Source organism: Pteropus medius, unplaced genomic scaffold (genome assembly GCF_902729225.1).
Source record: "Pteropus medius unplaced genomic scaffold, Ma_sr-lr_union100, whole genome shotgun sequence".
NCBI classification, from domain to species: Eukaryota; Metazoa; Chordata; class Mammalia; order Chiroptera; family Pteropodidae; genus Pteropus; species Pteropus medius.
Genome location: NW_024349796.1, coordinates 12993983 through 13014242, shown reverse-complemented (window position 1 = coordinate 13014242; position 20260 = coordinate 12993983). Strand labels below are relative to the sequence as shown.

At 37.1% G+C, this 20260-nt stretch overlaps 1 protein-coding gene across 3 annotated transcripts in view; it reads left to right on the top strand.

Annotated features, from left to right (window-relative positions):
• The window catches only part of GPATCH2 (G-patch domain containing 2), a 139663-nt gene that overhangs the window by 81037 nt on the left and 38366 nt on the right, over nt 1-20260 (top strand). For all 3 annotated transcript variants that reach the window (XM_039883380.1, XM_039883379.1, XM_039883378.1), the window contains exons 6-7: nt 9707-9774; nt 17093-17132. In XM_039883380.1, coding sequence (XP_039739314.1) covers nt 9707-9774; nt 17093-17132 — 108 coding nt within the window. The remainder of the gene's footprint in view (nt 1-9706; nt 9775-17092; nt 17133-20260) is intronic.

Genomic DNA, 20260 nt, shown 5'->3' with positions numbered 1-20260 from the left:
TTCAAAAAGTGGAGACTATCAGCATTGTTCTTAAAAATTACTGTCGTTGTATTCTTGAGATTCCTAGAAGCAATCTTTTAAACATCAAAATCAGCTGTAATTTTTTTCTCTTGCTATAAATTCAGATTTTAAACAGCATCACTGTCAACTTAAGGTAGGAAGAAATTGACTAGTTTATAAAAACAATTTGAAAAACAAGAAAAATAAATATGCAATTCAAAAAGGTATAGGTCCAACAGATAATATGATAAATTGTCAAATAATGAATACAGAAAGAAAATAATCTTAGCTACTGAAATGCAGATCATCTAATTCAGAATAATTTAAGCAATTTGTAAGCACTTAGAAATTTCCTAGTCTGCTTATATTTTTAAAGTAAATTTTTTAATGTACATGGTAGAGTTTTTTCCAAAAACTATGTTAATAATTTTTGTTATTGTGTTTTCTGAATATTATAATTATCTTCACTGCTCTGTTATCCCCTAACCTCTTCAGCTACCAAATAATAATAATAATAATAATAATAATAATAATAATAATTTCACATGTACCAAGCTTTTCAGTATGTTGAAATTCTCATTAGTAATGAGAACTATCAAGTATCTTTTTTGTTTTTTTACATTCCATCCTGTATGTAATAGATTCTGTATTAGCTAAGCTCTAAGAAGAAAACATTTTCTCACTTCTATTTTCTGTATATGTGAGTCCTTTTAAAAAACAAAACAAAAAACAAAAAAAAACTTCCACAGAATTGTGGGAAGTGGGAGGGGAGCTTCAAAACACTCATTAGAATTTTTATTTATTATCTGGAATTCCTTTGAATAGTTGAACACTACTTTCAAAAGCATTTTGAATGTCCAGAGAGATGAAAGGATTTTTATATACAAATTTCCTGACAGGATCTATGTTATGTGCTATATATTTCAAGCTAATAATAAGGGCTTCCTCTGGGTCAGTGTGTCGTATCCCAGTGGTGTCCAGTGAGACGGAGGGTTATCTTATATGTCAGCTAGCTAACCCTGTGAACAATTTTGAGCAGGCAAGATAATGGGGCTGAATTCTGAAATGAGGGTTGACATATACTGGAAATTGTCACATGTGAGAACAATAAGTTTTAGAAATAAATGAGGTCACCTTTTGACATCATTAGGCATATTTGGTAGTAACTTTTAGTGGGGTGTTTTAAATGTATTGATTGGGTAGCATACGAAGTGAATCATATAATTGTATGTTTAAATAGATAAGTAAAAATTCACAAATTCTATCACACGAGGTTTTTATTAATAGAAAGCTACTGAGCAAAAATGGGAGCTTTTTTCTTTATGATTACTGAATTAACATTGCCTAATGTTACATTACTAGTGTAAAGTTTCAACTTCTTAATTGCTATTTTAAGTTTTGGATATAAAACTGCTTCTACCAAAACATAAGTGCAACGATATAGAAATCTATAAAACTGCTTTGCTTTTACTATGTTTCCAGGATTGTATCTTCATAAACCATTATATGTTAATGCCATTTTTAAAATTTTTTAAAGATTTTTGAATTGTCTTTCTTTGTATTTCCCTGCAAAGTCATTTCACCAAAACCTAAATATACACTTACTTTTGAGAAAAAGTTTGTGTATGTTTGAGTGTAATGAACCTTATGAAAATACTTATTTTTAATGTAAATGTCATTTACTTGTTATGAACTGAGTAAGATAATCCACAATGATGGCATATAAAGATGTATAGATTTTGAATATAATCTAATTTTGTTGCAGGGAGATGAAATTATAAAGTTTTATATACCATCTTATGCACATTTTGTTTATTTCTTTGGCATTTACTCTTATACAAGGCAGGTTTTTATGCATAGTAGATTTTATATAAACATGTGGACACAGCCTTATTTTCTTGAAGCTTGTGGTATTGCAAGCATCATAAATGAGTGATTTAGGAAGCCTTTGGTCAGCCAGCAGAGGCCACTCACAGCTTGCTACTAAAACTGGATGGCAAAGTGAAACTCTTCATTAATCACTATTGGCTATCATTCTGAACTGGTTTTTAGCTTCTTATTCAAAAAAAATATATCAGGGAGCAATATGAAAAAAAGTTGTTGTATTTGTTTCTTAATTATGTAGCGATTAATCTTTTATACGAAAGCATTTAGATTATTCATTATTAGTATATACCAGAAATGAGAATTTATGCACTTAAAATTAGAAGTATTATTATTCTAATAGACCAGGCATTCTAAATCCTCAGTTATTAATTCGGACTTATTTTAACAAGGAAAGAAACTGTTTAAAGTGAAGATTTAAAATAATTACATTAAATTTTAGATGAAAAACCTAACAATTGCGAATGTCATATATATACATATATGTATGTATATTTCTAAACCTTCATCAGTTTAGTATGATTTACATTTCGACAATTCTTTTAGAGAAATATATGTGCTACTGTTACTTGAAAATGTACTGAAATGACTCCCAGATTACCTGAAGTCTGTCTTCATTCACTACTTCATGTGATGCTGGCAGCTAAAAGGTTAGCATTTTCCCTTTGACACACAGGATTTCTGCTAGGAAGGCTAATCCTCAGTTGAAGGAAAGCCTTGTGCTTCTCTGTGCTTTATTCCTTGTTTTTTTGTGTTTGTTGTTGTTGTCGTCGTTCTTTATAAAACCTTTCTTGTTTCAAGATATAATCTCACATTTATATTGATATTTGCTTTGAAGAAAAAAAATGGCCAAGTTCCCTAATTTTCCAGGTTCCTTCTCATAGTCTCATTAAGGAACGCTTACTCCTCTCTGGAACAGTGTTTAAGCGTTTTCCTGCGTAGGCTGTTATGACTAGTAGCGGAGCCATTTGTTCCTCTCATTAGTCATAAGATGTGCTGACAACCCTGTTTCAGCTGCCATGCACACTCCTGTCCATATTTAAAGTAGCCCCATAGATTTCCCCGAAGTTAAAACTGAGCACCATTGTGTCCTTGGGTGCCTAATTTTAGGCCGAAGATTTTCCAAGAGTGAAAGTAATTCCACGGGGGGATACGTTCCAAGCCCCCGACTGGATGCCTGAAACTACAGATGGTACCAGACCCTGTATATACTCTGTTTTCACCGATACATAGATACTTAGGGTAAAGTTTAATTTGTAAATTAGGCACAATAAGGGCTTAATAATAAAAAATATCTTATTATATCGTACTCACCCTTCTTGCGATGATGTGGGATGACGTAAGGCCGACATGACAGAGGAAGGGAGGTGAGTGACGCCGGCGCCGGGATATAACCTTAGGCTGCCACAAGGGTGACTGGAACACAAGCACTGCGGTCCCCTGACCGTCCACCTGATAACCTGGATTGCTACCAAGTGACTAACCCACAGGGCGGACGCGTCTATACAGTGGAGACGCTGGACAAAAGGGGAATTAGCAGCCACCCGGGGCAGGGAGGCCCAAAATTCATCACACTACTTAAAATGGCGGGAGATTCCATCACACTGCTTGAAAGGGTGCGAGATTTCATCACAGTGCTCGAAAGGAAGTAGCGGGGAATTCATCCTGATGCTGGAAGAGCTGGCAAGATTCCATCTGATATAGAAAGGCACTTGAGATTTCATCACCCCACTGCACTCCCAGAATGGCGCGAGATTGAATTCATTACTGCTCAGGTCGGCGCACAATTTAAAACATATGAATTGTTAATTTCTAAAAAATGTTCCTGTAATATTTTTGGACCACAGTTGACTGTGGGTAACTGAAACTTGCAGAAAGCGAAACCACAGAAGAGGGGGTACTGCTTGCTGTATTCTAGATTCAGGCCAGCATTTCCTGTGGCAAGTTCTCCAGGACAGAAAACATTTGTTTTGATGTACTGTCTCTTTTGTGTCGTCCCCTGTAAGGGAAAAAGTGCTAGGTCTTGAATAGCACAACTTAGGTTCAAATCTAGCTCCAGTTTAGTCTTCGTGACCCAGGACGTGTGCCCTTACCTCACTGAACGTTAGTTTTCTTCATCTAGTATTCGAGAATATTGTCTATTCACTCTAGCCATCTTGCCCGAGAAAACACCTTATAGGCAGGCAAGAGCTATAAAGAATAGGAGTGTCATTATCATTGCTGACAATAATAATTCCACTAATTATATTCTTGATGTATCCTGGGTGGTCATTGTCACATTTTTCTTTGTTGGTTTATTCATGCTTTTACATCCTTCCGAGGAGGATTAAAAATTGCTTAATAAAACATAATGGAACAATTTAGAGCCCTTAACCTTGACAACTAGATAAAAATCATGAGATTCACCCACTGTGTTATATCCACTACAATATAATTTAGATAACATAAAGGCTATAAATATAAGATGCTGCATAGATCCTAATAAGAGGTTTTTCCCCTTAAAGTCTTACCAGTATGAGCTCTGCTGATAAGAACTAGATTTTTGGTCAATATTGGTATATTAAAAGATATGAGAGATGATGAGAACTTTGTGTATCTTTCTGTGACGTTATTAGATTTCATGAAATTCCAAACTTTGAGTCATATTTTTAGTTGGAAAACCAACTTATAGTGTATAAATTTAGTAAATTAGGAGGACTGATTTTGAAATCTCATGAAATTCAGTTGTCCTCAGAAATAGATTGATTGCCTGCCTTCCTGAGTATTCCTTTCTAGAGGACATTGTCTGAAGCTAAAACACCTGCTGGGTAAGGGCTTATAGTGACTTTTCTCGAGTATCTTAATCTTAGCATCTTACCAGGCACACGTCAGACATTCCGCATGCACATATTATTTTTTTAGTTTCTCGTAGCCATTCAAGAGGGTTTTTCCTAGAGCACTGTGTAAATCCACATTTTACTTTAACAGCAATCTAGACAAATGAAGGTAAAATATAAATTACTACAAGAATTATTTACTGATACTTTTGTTTAAAAAAACAAAACAAAACCTCGAAATCTTGGAATTAGAGAGACTCCTTCGGTTAAAACTTTATTATGACACCAAAAGGTAAATTAAGTGTGACAATGTCACTAAAATTATTCAACTCAATGGGAACCATATACCACTTACATAGTAAGTTGAAACGTAATTTTATATGCACAGTAGGTAACTAGTAAATATTCGTTGAATTGTATCAAGTAGAGTCGTTTCGGGTTTAGAACAAGGAGCAATTACTGCATAAGGACCTGGAGAGAAGGATCACATTGGAAAATAAGGATCAGATTAGCGAGGGCTTCGAATGCATTTCTCATTAGTTTTAATTTTATTTTCATTGTAGAGCTATGGATGGCTCTGGAACGAGAAAACTGACATGTGAAAAGCAGCGATTTAGAAAGTTTAATTTGGCAAGCTGGTTAAGATGGATTGGAGCAGGGAGAGATAAATTACATACAACTCCCTTCTCGGAGGTGATTTTTGTCGCCTTATTACTCTTAAATCAGATATCTACTTTGTTTTCCTTTAATCTTATAAATGCTATCCACTTATGCTACTTGAATTGTCACTTTTTTGTATTTGCTTTAAAAATAATTCTAAAGTAATTTTTACCTTTTTTTTGCATGTTGGTTTAAAAGTAATTCTGATGTTATTTTCCGATGTGCCATCCCCAAATAGATCGTGCCTTTTGTGAATTGCGACCATTCTGTAATATTATCTATGAGAATGGATGACACATGCAATATTTTATTCATTCTCCCAACTATCTTGTAACTGAATTTTTTCACCAATTTATAAAACTCAGGTGTCTTCATCTGAACTACTTTTGTGAATATTTTTTTATTCTGAATGGGGTTAAAAGATAAATGTTTTGCCCATTCATTTTAAGAGGTATTCATTAAAATCAATTACTGCAAAATATGTAGGATATTATTTTCTTAGGCTTGTTTTTTAATGAAGATAAATGCATAGAGTAGCAAGTGCAATAAGTTTCCTTCCACCTCTTTGCTTTCCTCCCTTTACTTCCTGCCCGCAGGGTTTAAAGTCCTATTTTTAAGCCTGTTTTTGTTGAGTTGTTTTCCTTAATATCTGTCACAAGCGTTTGACTGACACATTTGTCGGATGTACCAGGGGGCCTTCATCGCAGAGCCTACTACTTTAAAGGCTTGTTTCTTTCTTCAAAGAACTTGAGTCAAATTAATAATGGTCCTTACAGAAGCAGGAAACTTCTGAGTCTTGACAGACTGGCGGGGAGGCTCAGGCCATGTCTCCTCCTAGCCCGGAGGCCACGCAGGTTTGATTGACCGGTCCTCACGAAATTGAAAGGCTTTCTTCTGAATGGCAGCCCGCCACCATCAGTGTTTGTCCATGGGGGCACTGAAGCAGAATAGCATTTGGAAAGCAAATAAAATTTAACTGTATATGAGAGCAAAGTTGAAGGGGAATGGCTATCCTAGAGGGAGGGAAGGAAGGATGATGGCTTCTTGCAGTTACGTGGAGACATACCATTTTGTTAATTTACAGAAAGAATCTTAATCGTTGAGAATATGAGTTGAGTATTATCCTTATTGAACAACCTCTTTTCTAATCCTATAACACCATTGTGTGTTCTATATCTTTACCTGATATGGGACATAATTTATTCAGCTATCTAATTGTGGAAGAATGGGGTGGGATGCAGTGGGTTTGGCAATAACAGAATGAAAATGAGGCATTAAACGAATTGTTGTGTTTATCTTTTGAGGAAAATCCTGAAATTGGTGTTAATAAATCAGTGATAGAAAGAATAAGAAATTACTTTTAATATATCTAATAAAATTGGGAAAAGAGATATTTTGTTATCGATATCATTTAACTAAATTTCCCATATATTGCTACCTATGGACTTGATGGATTTTGATAGTGGTACTTGTACAGCTTTTAGTTAAATTTTTATCACTACTACATTCCTATTTTCCAAGGTTGATAACTTGATTGTAAGTAACAATAGCCAAAACTAAGGCCCATGTCGACTTTTAGCATTATAGTTTATTTCGCCATCTAAAAAGGCCAGCGGTTGACCTAAACGGTATGTTATCTACAGACCCTCCATTCCTTGCTACCCTTGAGTTTATTTTTTTAATTTAATAATTTGTGTAAGAAACATTAGTAATGAAAAGAAAGATAACTACTTTATTCAGCCTTGCTGTCACTATTGATAGAATAATATTTAACAAATGAATCATAAGAATTCAGGACATATGGTGTGATGTCTGAGATTATTATCAGTAAATATTGGCTAATTATATAAATGATTATCTCCAGTGTTTTAACAGATAGCGTGATTGGATTGTGGAGATACTGTTTCTTATGAAGAGCAGACTACCTGTTCCCTACCTAATCTTTTGTGGAATAAAATCTATGTTTTCTAAAAACTAAACTTTGCCATGTGCATGCTTTGTTGGATATTTAAAGAGATAGAGTTTTTAATTGTGGTTTCTTTCTAAGACATTTCTGGAATAACTGGAAGGCACATTTTTTTTTTTTTTTTTTTGAGAGCAAAATAATCACCAAGCTTGATTATTTACTAGAAATTAACACTTTGGGTATGACGTTGAAAATTTTTAGAAAGACTCGTGTAATAATGTTTCTTGACATTTCCTAATACTTGGAAGTATCCACTCATGATCAGTCACTAAACACATTTCGGTGTGTCGGATACAGTGGCATGCCCTTACAGTGCTGCCTTCCACGGTCTGAATTCTGTCCCCTTCTTGCTCTCACACTTTCAGTAAGGGCGTCTAGTCCCTAAAAGTAGCACAAGGTTCCCTCCCATCGTAAGAATGTTTTACTCCCGAATCAGACCAGTGACTTTCTTTGGCCCTAAGAAGATCATCATGCATGGGTCTCAGGGTTGCTTAATTTCGTCTAAAAAATTCTAAATTATGCCTCTTTGCATATCTTTAAGAGTAAAACAAAAATTGACATGTAATAACAGTAAACGACGTTGGCCTCTATTTTTTTTTTAAAAAAAAAGGTCCATGTACTAGGTAAATATGTAAAGTCATTTAAATATCTACATTTGCAGCTGTAAATCTCTTCTGAGTTATTTGCAGCAATTGAATTGAGCTTATTGTTTTTATATATATGATTTCTGAGAAATAGATAGTATGATTATTTCTGACTAGATTGAAAGCTTACATTTGTATTGTGGTATAAATTAGTTATAAATTCTGTTTTATTGTATTCAGTTGCATTGTTTTCATCAGGCAATTTATCACATGGGCGTATGTGAAATTTCTTCATTTATTAAATTTCAGATTATGTATTTCAAGTCAGAGCAAGACTTTAAACATTTTTCCATACGTATAGCTTCAGGTAAACAAGCAATTTTAGCCCTGAAAATAGCTTCTGCTTCTGTCAACACGTTGTTTATTCTTTCTTTGAGATAAAAAGTTCAGTTTTCTGATATTTGCACCAAGATAAAGTCAGTAAACAAGATTAATATAGTGTGGAAAAGGTTGTCTGCGGCCCTGGCAAAGGAAATAAGTTGCCTGTACGCAGAACACACTGTAAACCGAATAAAAGTGTCAGGTCCACCACGAGGTAATGTGATCGTGAACCCCTAACGAAGCGTGACATAGGCACAGCCAGGCACAGTAGGCTTTTCTCATCGCCACGGTGTAGAAAATGGATTACTGTATTCCAGCGATACCCGCCGGACTAGCATGAAAACCTCGTTTGGGGACGAATGCAGGATGTAGTCCTGGAGTCGAGCCACGTGTACCTGCAGTGCTCAAACCGTGCGATTATCCATGTCGTCATCTGTGCACAGTTGCAGTATTTGCATTTCTTGGAATTTCAGAGGATACACTGGCATCCTCGTTAACCAAGGGGTACAAGAAGAAATTCATTTTTGAAATGTTAGGTTTTTCCCCCTAGGCATTCTTCTGCCGTATCATGCCTTTTTGGATTCTGTTCTCTAAGTGGCATTCCTGTCGTTAGACAGAGATTTTACTTATATCATGACGGAGCATAACAAGACCTTTTGTTGTAAATTTATGTCCTGTTGATTGTGACGGTAGAGTGTGATGCTCTCTCTGTTCCTTTCGAGAGCCCTCTGTGAGATTAGGAAAGTTGTGAATTTATTTTAAATGGGAGCGGATCAGATTATGAAAAAAAATGGAACTTTTAATTCTTTTCAGATTTTTAATTTTACTAAGAAATAGAGAATTAAAGTATTGTTCTTGTAGGTGAAATTACATTTTGTTCTCTGTAAATACACATTTAATTTCTAATGGGAAAACTATGAAAAAGGACTGGCGACTACTTCCTTGACTAAAGTTTTTGTCTGTGTTAAAATATGAGCATTATCATGCATGCTATTTATATTTAGGAATTAACTATAAATACATTGGTCCTTGGACATATCATTCGCTCAGCACTAATCTTTTTTTTTTGGTGAGAGGGGGTTTGTTTTGTTTTTGCCCGTGATTAAATATATGCACAGTTGAACAGTATTTGGAAGGAAGAATTGGTGGTCTAGGTCTTAAGGAAGATTTTTTTTTCTAGCATAAAGTTACTTTTTAAATTGTCTTAAAATCCTAGCAGAGGAACTACAAGAGACTAAAAATACAGCATTCTTACTAGGAATTATATTATGCTTCGGGTCTGTGCAATCTTGGTTAGATTTTGAGAATCCGTAATCTTCATTTTAGAGCAGGTATCTTCGAAATCAAATGCCCCTGTTAATTCTCTGCCTTTTCAGAAACGCGTCTGTAACGCTTTGTTTTCATTCTCTTTTCAGGGGGCCACTCCTGGCCCCGTCAGTAACAAGAGGATGGTTCGCTTTTCCCCAGACTCTCATCACCACGAGTGAGTACAGGATGCACTAACTTCGTGTAACCTTGTCTGGGGCACTCTGCGTCTTTCTTTTGGGAAACTGGTAGCTATTGCTAGGAAGGGTGGTTTAATTTGTACTTATCTTAAGAGAGAGTAAATATCATATACCAATGACACTTGTGCAAGAACCATGTCTGTGAATCCCATGGCAGAAATTTAAATGGAGTTTTTTTCTTAAATGCAGTCATTATTATATTTGTGGTAGAATTTGAAATTCATGCGTTATTGAAACTCATGTATTGTGTTACAGCATTTAAGTTTTCATTACATTAAGTTGCCTCAAGCTCTTCTACTTCATCCTTATGCCCTTCCTCCTCCAACTCTTTCTAAAGTACTAAAATGAAGAGTAAGTGACTTTTTCTCAGTCACTTCTCTACTCTCTGCTCCTGTCCATCGCGAGCTGACAGGACCAGAATTTATTTCCATTTAGCAACAAGAGGAAGAGACTCATTTACTACATAATTCCAAAAGCTAAGTAATTGAGCTTTGACTTTGGTGAATTACTGGGTAAATTTCTAGGAGCTAATTCTATTTCTAAATGCATCTTTGTTACAAGAGCTTAAATACATTATATATTTTGGCTCAATACCATATGTCTCCTGTGAAGTTGGTTGAACTTGAGAAAGGCCATAAAGTATGGAAAGATGTGAATTAATTAATTGAGGGAATTTTTTTCTGGCAAGGAATCCTATTAGGATCCATTGGATCCTATTTTTTAGTTCCTATCCTTACCAAATATGAAACAATTTTTTTCAGATATAGCTTATTTTATATAGATTATTAACATAATGTAAAAATAATTTATATAACATAAAATGTTATTTAAATAGATGCCATTTTATATATTCATTTTAATAGATTACGATATCATATTCTTCGTTATTGTCCTATAAGAGGGCATCTCTCTTGTCCCTTAAACAGAAGGGGAGGGGGGAAGCAGAGTAAAGCATTTATTATCTCAGAATGACAACCAAAAGGCTCATATACTTTCATCTTTTCTAGTCTGATATAAAACAAAAACTCTAGCAAGTAGATTTTTTGGTAACGATTGCAAAAGCTCTGAGGGCAGACGAATACCGTCTCTTCATCACCGCTGTATGCCCAGGCCTGCAGTTGCTGATACGTAGGGAACTGTTACTGAGTGAATGAAGACATGAAGGTGTGAATTTAAAATGGGACAACCTGGAGAATGTCAGCGGAGGATTGCTGCTCACATTAGCAGGTGTGACCCTCATTGTATTCTCCTGACATCCCTGCCACACCGGCCTCTACAGAGGTTCTCAGTCCATTTAATCAGATTCTCTGGGGGAGGAACTCAGCCGTCACTATGTTTAGAGCTTCCTGGTTATCCCAGTGGGTTTGATTTTCATTCTCTCGACACTGAGGATTAAAATGAAGTCATTTTCTGACCTCACAGCCTGCATGCTGCTAGTTCAGTTTCTGCAGGATCTCACGCCGACCCCATCCTTTTCAACTTCCTCCTCCTCGTCTTTAATTAAAGCTCTGTTATCTTTTGCGTTTAGGAGCCTCGTGAGTTTTTCCGTCTGTTCTGTTTCAGTACATACGACCCAAGTCCCGCTCTGCTCCTTTCCTTTCCCTCCCGACAGCCTCCAGTATTGCCTCTTGCTTTTGGGGAGACCTCCTAAGTATATCATCGAACACCCTCCATCATCTGGCTCTGGCGACCTTTCTACCTTAGCCGTCGGCGCTCCCTCTTAACGCCCAGGGTCCAGCTATCTAGTCGGCTCCCGTTCCCTGAGTATAACCTCCGCTTCACTGCCTGCTGGAGCCTGGGACCTCGCTCGTGCATCCCTCCTGCCCTTATGTGCGAACATCCTATTTGCTCTTCGAGATTGATTAAAAACCACCAACTTATCAGGACGTGCTAGGCGAAAGCAGCAGAACCACTCTGAGAGAGTTCAGTGAGCAAGCGGCCGCTCTAACCAAATTTCTTTCATTGCCATTTACTAATCTGCGTGAACAAGGTTTCTGAGCATTCAAATCCATAAAAGTGAAAAATATGAATAGAATTGATGCTAGCAGTAATATCAGTGGATACACAAACTATTGGGGGAGAAAACGGTTATTTTAATGATGTCGTTCTAATTAAATTTTATTTTTTATGTTTAGTGTTATCAAAATATGTTATATTTATACTGGCTTAATTAGTTGATCTTATCAACTAACAGTTTTTATCAGCATTGACTGATAAACTTTTCCAAATGATTTTTTAACTCTAGTTTTGTACTCGGAAATTTAAGAAAAGTATATATATATGTGTGTGTGTATGTATATGCACACATGCAGAGGACTATATAATAGGGTTATTAATAAAAGGCTTTTGAGCATAAAAATAGTTTACATTAGGATGAACTTCTGTGAGGCAGCGAACTAGAGAAAAGAGAAAAATAAATCCTGTAAAATTTTCAACTTTTAAAGAAATACTTGTCTTTTTTTTAATATTAAATCACAGTGATATTTGGATTCCAGCATATTTATTTGAAAGCATGGTTTATGGTTTTATTTTAAAAGCAATATATGTGATTGGTAGAAAGCCGATCCTTTGTAAATATTTCAATCGATTGTGAAAAAATTTAGATGTCTACATAAAATATGTGAGGATGTTTTCTTAACTATTTCAGACAGAGTGTCCTCAAAGATTGTTGAAAACCAATGTTGTATAACATGCTTTCAGAAAAAAAAGCATTGCAAAAATCCTGCAAAGAATGGTTTAAACAAACAGCAGTTTAGTTTACTGACATAGCCATGAGTCTGGAAGTAGGTAGTTCCAAGGCTATGAAGAAGCAATAACAGTATCTGCCACAACCTTCTTTGAAGGAATCTTTGGCATTTTGCCCCAAATTCCCACCAGCAATTCTCCCTATCTTCTGTGTTGTCCCATCAGGCTTTTATTTCTACTCGATTATAGTATTTATCACATCGCTCTCTACAACGTAATTATTATATGCATGTTTCATAACCCTCGATGGACCATGGATTTGCCGTGGTTAGAGACTTTCTCTTGTTGTTTAGGTTTCTTATAATAAACAGCACAGTGCTGCCTATGTGAATCACAGGCTCTGGGTTCAAGGTTATGGAGTTCCGCTGCCGGCTACTGATAGGAAGTCACGCCCCTTTCCGAGTGCCTGCTCAGCGCACAGCGGAAGTACAGACTAACTGTGGTTTTATTTAATCCTAACTGCAGTTTCCCTCACAGTTATTGTAATCTGGGACCTGTGAGAATGGCTAGAAATCGTCATTAAGTTCCTAAATATTTAGAAACCACTAATTGGATAGTAAGCGACAACGACTTTCATTCAGTTAATCATGATTCCTCTAAGTCAACGTTTGTTTCACTTTGGAAAATCACTCCAAAAACAGTCTCATACAGGAATACTTAAAATAATTTTACCTCATGGAATTCGAAACTTGCGAGTAGATTTTAAAAACTAGGGGGAAATAGCTTGCAGGCTCTAAAACAGTATCATTTAGGAATTTCAGTTTTTAAACCACGTGGTTAGGTGGTCACAAAGTTTCCTGTAGGGCAGCCTAGAAAGCGACAAATCAGAAGAAACGGGGCTGCCGAGCTGGGGACGGAAAAGGATGTTTTTAGCGTGGATCGAACAATATCCAGGCTGGCGCTCAGTGTGGAAAGGCTCACCTCACTGAGAATGCATAGCTCAGCGGATGAGTAGCAGAGGTAGGTCAATGAAGTTTGGGTGGTTTCTGGAAAAATTATATTTTATAGTAATTTCAGCTATAAAAAAGAAACTACTCAGAAATTTGGTGAACAACCAACTTTTCAGAACACGAAGTCTTGGACTTGGAGGTAAGCCGGCGTGCTATGTACAGATATTGAGAAGCCTTGCAGTGTCATGATAAAAAACACGATGACTGTAATAACATAACACTTATAATTGTACTAATTGATTCATATACCGTCTAAAAATTATTTTTTTTTTGGAAAATGTACTACTATATTTAAAGACCAATTGTTAGCATGCTATAGGTTTCTTTTCAGAGAAAATATTGAGCCCAGATAAATGAAATATTCATTAAACTGACTATAAAGAGATACACAAAAAGTGACAAGAACCTCAGTCCAACAAAAACAGAGGAATTAGGATATAATTTCTGAGAAAAAACATGTTAAGATTTTAAATTTACATTTAGTCATTGTTAATTTTTCTGAAAATACATGTGTTAAAATGTAAAAAATAAAGTTAATATATGACTATCTACTTTAAAAAATTTTTAAGGCATCAAATGCGGTTACTTTTTATGTACTGAACTCAAATGGTTCCAGAATTTTTCTACTCTTTTTTCCAATCATTTATAAGATAGTTATTTTTAAATCGATTAAATATGATTTATTAATCTTTAAATTGATATTTATATTTTTCTTTTATTTCATTTTAAAGTATAGGATATTTACCTGAGGAATCGTATGTACATCAAAATTTATTTTAAATGCCATAGGTAATTACCTATAATCCTATGATGAATTCCTTTAAAAAGTAAATATTCACCCCTTATTTTACTTTTGTATAAATATCGAGTTTGCTTACAGCAGGCTTTGCCTGGATTAAAGGTTATGTTCATTGGGAATACTTCTGCACTTTGAAATTTAGCATCTATTGCTTTATCATGAAAGTGGCTTTAACTTTAGGTTGAGATAAATAAGATATACTGGATCAATTCCTCCTCTGATTTACCGATTCCCTTGGGTAAGTCATTTAGCTTACATATGTCTTAATTTTTAGTTAGAGTAAGGATAAAAACGGGCCTCTCTTATGTAAGACATTTTTACAAAATACTTGTGTAAAATATAGAAAGATTATTGAAATAAGTATAAAACATTTCAGGATGCTGCTGCTGCTGCTTTATTTGGATAGTATACTTTATTTTTCGGAGTTTTCATCGGCACTTTTCAATGCTTTTATTGCCTCTGAGAAGCAGTCATAGTAGTATCGCTTCTTCATTTTACCGGTAATCTGATTTTTCTAAAGTCAGACACTACTCTCACTCGGCCAAAAGCCAAGTGAAGAAACGAGTGTTCTAAGCATCTTTTACATACTTGATAACGTGCTACACCTGTTGGGGACCTAGAAATATCACCCAGGAGCACTGGTGTCTTTACTGACACTTAGGAATTAAAAATCACAGAAGAAAAGTTCACATATTACTATATGTCACTGGGTGCTACGAGGGGAGGTTGGTTTTAAAGCTACTGCTATGCCCCAGATTCTTTCTTAGTCTGGTCGAAGCCTCTCAACACTATGAGGGAGGTGCGGCGAGTTTCACTGTACGTACGTACGTCAGGCTTTGTTCCTAGACATGCCCAAGCCGCGTCTGTGTCCTAGAGGGAGAACCGAGCTTGGGAACCACATGAGGCTGTCGTGAGGTTTAAATGAGGTCGTCTCTGTGCGACGCCTAGCACGGGACCCCGCACCCCTGACATTCATCGGGAGGCGGCGGGTTTGTACTGCCCCTTCTCCTACTGCTACTACCACATTTTCTACGACCACTATTACGGTTCCGTTACTTCGACTATGATCGCCATCCCTTTCTCAAGGACCTCGATTCTCCATCAGGGTAAACAAACGACTGCAAGATAGGAACATAAGTGCTGTGAAGGAGCAAAGTCACTGAAAGTTTAGAATGGGAAGCATCTGAATCTGCCAGGGGGAGTATGACAGGCCACCCACAGGTAAACCAAGGGCACGGCGGCCACCATCGCCCTACCCCACGTTATTGCCCCTTCCAGATCATTCTTTTTAAACTCCTGTGTAAAACTTCTTTCTTGTTTGTGGCACATGCTTCCAGCAGGAAAGGAAAAAAAAAAACCAGTGATAAGAGAGGGAAATAAAGAAAACAAATGAGCAAATTCTCTTATATCAAAAGAGCCAGATCTCTGGATGGAAAGATCTCGCCCATCCCAGTGATGACAAGGGCTCAGTACGAGTGAATTAGAAACTGCCAAAAGCATCCAGAGAGGGAAAATACAGATCGCATTTTTAAGAGAACAGGAAGAAGCATTGGATTGATAAATTGAAAACTACGCATGTGAAGAAGCAAGCAGACAGATAAAGGGGAGAAAAGGTCAACTCAACAATGTGCTTCTCCAGCCCTCTCAAGATACTATTCAAGTGAGCACTTTGGGAAAAGGCTGAAATAAACCGAGAAGCTATGGGATTCAGGGAACAGAGGGACGGCAAAGGAGAGCGATGACAGGAAGGCCCAGTGAAGGCAAAGGCAAGACCCAGAGCAGATCTGGAGAAGAGCCGCCGGGATGAGACCAAGCGGACAGAAGGCTTGGGGGAGGCGGTGGGGAAGGGATGGGTATATTGTCAGACACCTTTTTTAATATTTGAAAATTAGCAGTGATAAGGATTCCACAGCTCTCATAAAGAAGGCCAGTGAGTACACAGAAAAAAATAGCCAAGGAAGAAAAACAAGACAACTCTCGTCTTCAGGAGAAATGAAAAATTCAGCACCGCGAAGTGTTCACACAGTTATATCTGCCTTCACAACTGATTAATCAAAAATGGTGTTACAACTGGAAATAAGGGGTCGGGAGTTTCAAAGGGGCTAAGTTTACAGTCGTGGGGAGTCAGTCCTTCACGTCTAAAATCAATCACAAAACATCGGTATAATCCCATTCTTTTGAAATACATCATTAAATACCAAAAGAAAAGGCCAGAAGAAGTGACAGTAGTTTCTCTGGACAGAGCTTACAGGTCAGAAAAGATGAGACAAGACGCTGCTGATTTTAAACCTTTTTGTTTACTTGGGCTTTTTTTTTTTTTTTTTTTTAACTGTGGAAGAAGAATCGAGTTCAAGGTACCTTCAGCTAATGTCCAGAATGCACGTGCTGAGGCATAGCCAGAGCATGTAATATTCTTGTGTTCTTAACGTTTTTTTAAAACTCCCACAATCAAAAGGTCATAATTTGTTGTAATGATGCTATAATTAAGTTGTGGTAAGTGATAGCGTTTGTAGATTTTATAACCAGAATTGATTCGCAAAATGAATAGTCCCAGCAGTTTATGTTAACATAATTAAATGGAAATTTAATTCTAACTGAGTTTGCTTATTAAATTGAAAATTACTGGGCTATGAGCACTCTTACATTTCTGTCAGAATTGGTGTAAGTCTAGAATTACATGAAACATCCATTAAAATAAAGCACATTTAAGGCCCCGTGGCTGGCGGCGAGCACGTTTCCGCGGCCCGTGCAGATGGATGATGCGAACGGCGTGTGCTGACTCCTTTTCTTTTCCCTCTGCAGCCACTGGTTTGGCGCTGGGGCCCGGACGGAGCATGGCCAGGTAAGCAGCATCCGAACCCAAAGGAAATCTCTGCGTTCCTTTCTAATATTTAACTCTCTCCCTTCAGCGTACTCGATCAGCTTTATGAGAAGGGATACAAATCCCCATTTCTTTCAAAAGGAGTGAATAGGACCAGGGCTTACGACACCGACCAAGCGAATGATGCTCAGTAAGCATCTGCTTGGTCTCTTCCTGCCATCGATTTGTATTAAACATGAGATTAGCCAGCAAGAGGATCGATTTATTTATTCATTCATTCATTCATTCATTCATTTATTATTTCATTTTTTTTAGGTGAGGCAACCCTTGGTTGACCTTACAGATTGCAAGGACCTTGTCAGCTTACAAAACCTTATTTTTTATGCCTACAGCACCTGGTCTTCCGAGGTGGTCTCTCATCCAAGTACTAACCAGGCCCGACCCTGCTTAGCTTCCGAGATCAGACGGAATCGGGCTTGTTCAGGGGGGCAAGAGGATGTTTTTAATCTTTAACGTTTAGGAAGTGGCAATAGTTTCTTACAAGTTTGTTGTATTTCTAGATGAGGTTTTTTAAATCTCTTATTAGTATACATGGCAGTACAATGATTAGCTGACTTAGGAAGAACTTGACATTCATTTTCGTTAACTTTACACAAAAAGTTTACATATAAAGTAGTTTACTTTCTTTGTCCCTTGAAGGTACTAGTTCTCTCTCTGCATCATAGTAATGTAATTTAGGGCTTAATTTTTTTTTTTTTTATCACTTTTAAAGCATATATACTTTAGGCTGTGCAACCTTCCTACACTTTTTTTCTGTTATTGATTATAAAAGTTATTTTTTAAGTGAGTCAAAAATATCATATATAGGGGATACCTTTAAATACATGGAATGATAGACCCCAGATCCCTGGGAGTCATTTCTTCTTAGAGGCAGGCAGGCAGGTAGAGAGACAGATGAAGAGGGGCTCGGGCGTGGGGGCCACAATCGGAAGCGTTGCTTCGTTGGTGGTGTTTTATTGCTAAGCTGGGCTGTCGTTCCTCTTACTTATAAAAGGTGCCACGTACTTCATTCTAAACTAGACCATGTATTTCCTAACGCATATGAGCCTAAATGAAGAAAAATATCTTGGAAATTCAGTTTTAATGATTTTTTTGTAAACTTGCCTTTTTCCACGAGAGCGATTTTCCTTTTGAAAAATATTTCTCCCATAATAATAGAATATGTAACGCCATTTCTAAAGATTTGGGAATTAACTAGGCTGCATCTATGATGTGTTCATCTTATTATTCAGAATGTAAAAATTAGATGCTCTGCTTTCCCAAACGGTTCAGGTCTCTCTATGGACAATGTAAGATCCTGCGTCTAGAAGTAAGCTGCATCAGGATACACTTTATCCCAAAATACTGGTTTTTTTAAAGCTCATTTTCTACCTTTTAAAATTCTAGAAACACTAAAATGATGTTATAAATTACTGTCTTAGATCACAGTATAACTGATTGCTTCCAGCCATCCCTTATTTCTGCAGTTAAACTAGTAACCGATAACGTATAGATAAGAAAGTTAACCAGTTTCAATTCTTTTAATTTTTAAAATCTTTTTGATCAATTTATGAAAAGTCAGCTTCCTGAGAGCCTACAGTCACAACTTTGTCGCTAGCCTATCAACGCACGACGTTGTTTGATGCGCGTTTCTGTTTCGAGACACCTCATTTATTCCGTATCGTGGAGACCTTAACTTTGAACGCTCGTGACCAGCAGCACGGTACCTTCTGCCTGAGGAGAGCTTATCGAATGCGCGTGTTTTCTCCGGAAGGCCGCCCATCACAGCTCTCTTGCACTTAGGAATGCTAGAAATCTCTTCCGCGCAAGGCATGGGGACCATTTTAAAGAAACGTAATCATCCTTATGAGGCCCAAAGACCTAAAAAAAAAAAAAAAAAGTAGCACTAGGTAGACCGCGAAAAGACTCTTTGCAGTATGAGAGCTCAAAGGAGAAGACAGAGTCTCTCCTTATCAGACCTCGCCTGGGAACGAGAACTGCAAGGGACTAGGTTTGACCACTGTGCACATCTGTGAGTTCACAAGTGTCAGAAAGAGTGATTTTTTTTTTAATTGCAAATAAATTTTAGCAAATAGATGAGTTCACAAAAATGGAATCCACGAATAATGAGGATCAACTGTACATATGTGTGTTCAAATACACAGACAGACTACTCAGATTTCGAGGGATAAAATTGTCTTAGTTCAACTTAGGCTTCACTATCGCACAGCAAACTATTGGCTAAACCAAGATGCGAGTGACAAAATGCGAGACCATGAAGATGGGTAAAATCCTTCAACATGCTGTCGAGTGACCGTTCGCATGGGCGAGCACCTGTTATTTTTCCGATACCCACTAACAAACGTAAAGAAATGGCAGAAATGGTAACCCCGCTTCCTTTGAAACTCCACCCTCTCCCCTCTCCCCATCTTCTGATTCCTCTTCCTTGCTCTTCTTTTGTGTTCAATTCCGCTTCTGTCTACACCACGTGCACTTATCGTTTCTTTATTACGCGTTCAGTAAATCACTATTTTCCACCAGCCATCATCTACTCTGCACTTTTACAAAAAGAGATACCTGCCGAAACAACATAGCTTTTCCCCTGAGGTGGTTACGTTCTGAGGCAGAAAAGAAGAATTATAATATGCTGATAGATGTTTGAGAAAACCAGAGAGAGGGCCCTCTGAGGGAGAAAGAGCAGTCAGGTCAGAAATGGAAGTTGGCGGAAGAGGCAGCTTTATGAAGCATCTCTCTCTCTCTCTCTCTCTCCCTCTCTCTCTCTCTACCTTGTGTCTCCTCTCTCTCCTCTCTCTCCTCTCTACTCTCTCTCTCTCTTACTCTCTCTCTCTCTCTCTCTCTCTCTCTCTCTTTGGGGTCTTTTTTTTTTAGTCTGAAGTTTCCTCATAGACATCAACATGATGCAATTTTGACATTTTTGACTGGGTTTCCATATCTTTAATGAGTAAGTAGATCTTGAGTGTGGCTGAACAATTATGGTTCTCCTTTTCCAAGGTGGGGGATACTGCTGAGTGTGAAAGAGAGGCTTGAAAATTGTTTGAGGCCCAGAACCTCAGGGGACCCCACCCCGAAAAGTGTCACTGCCAAGGGAA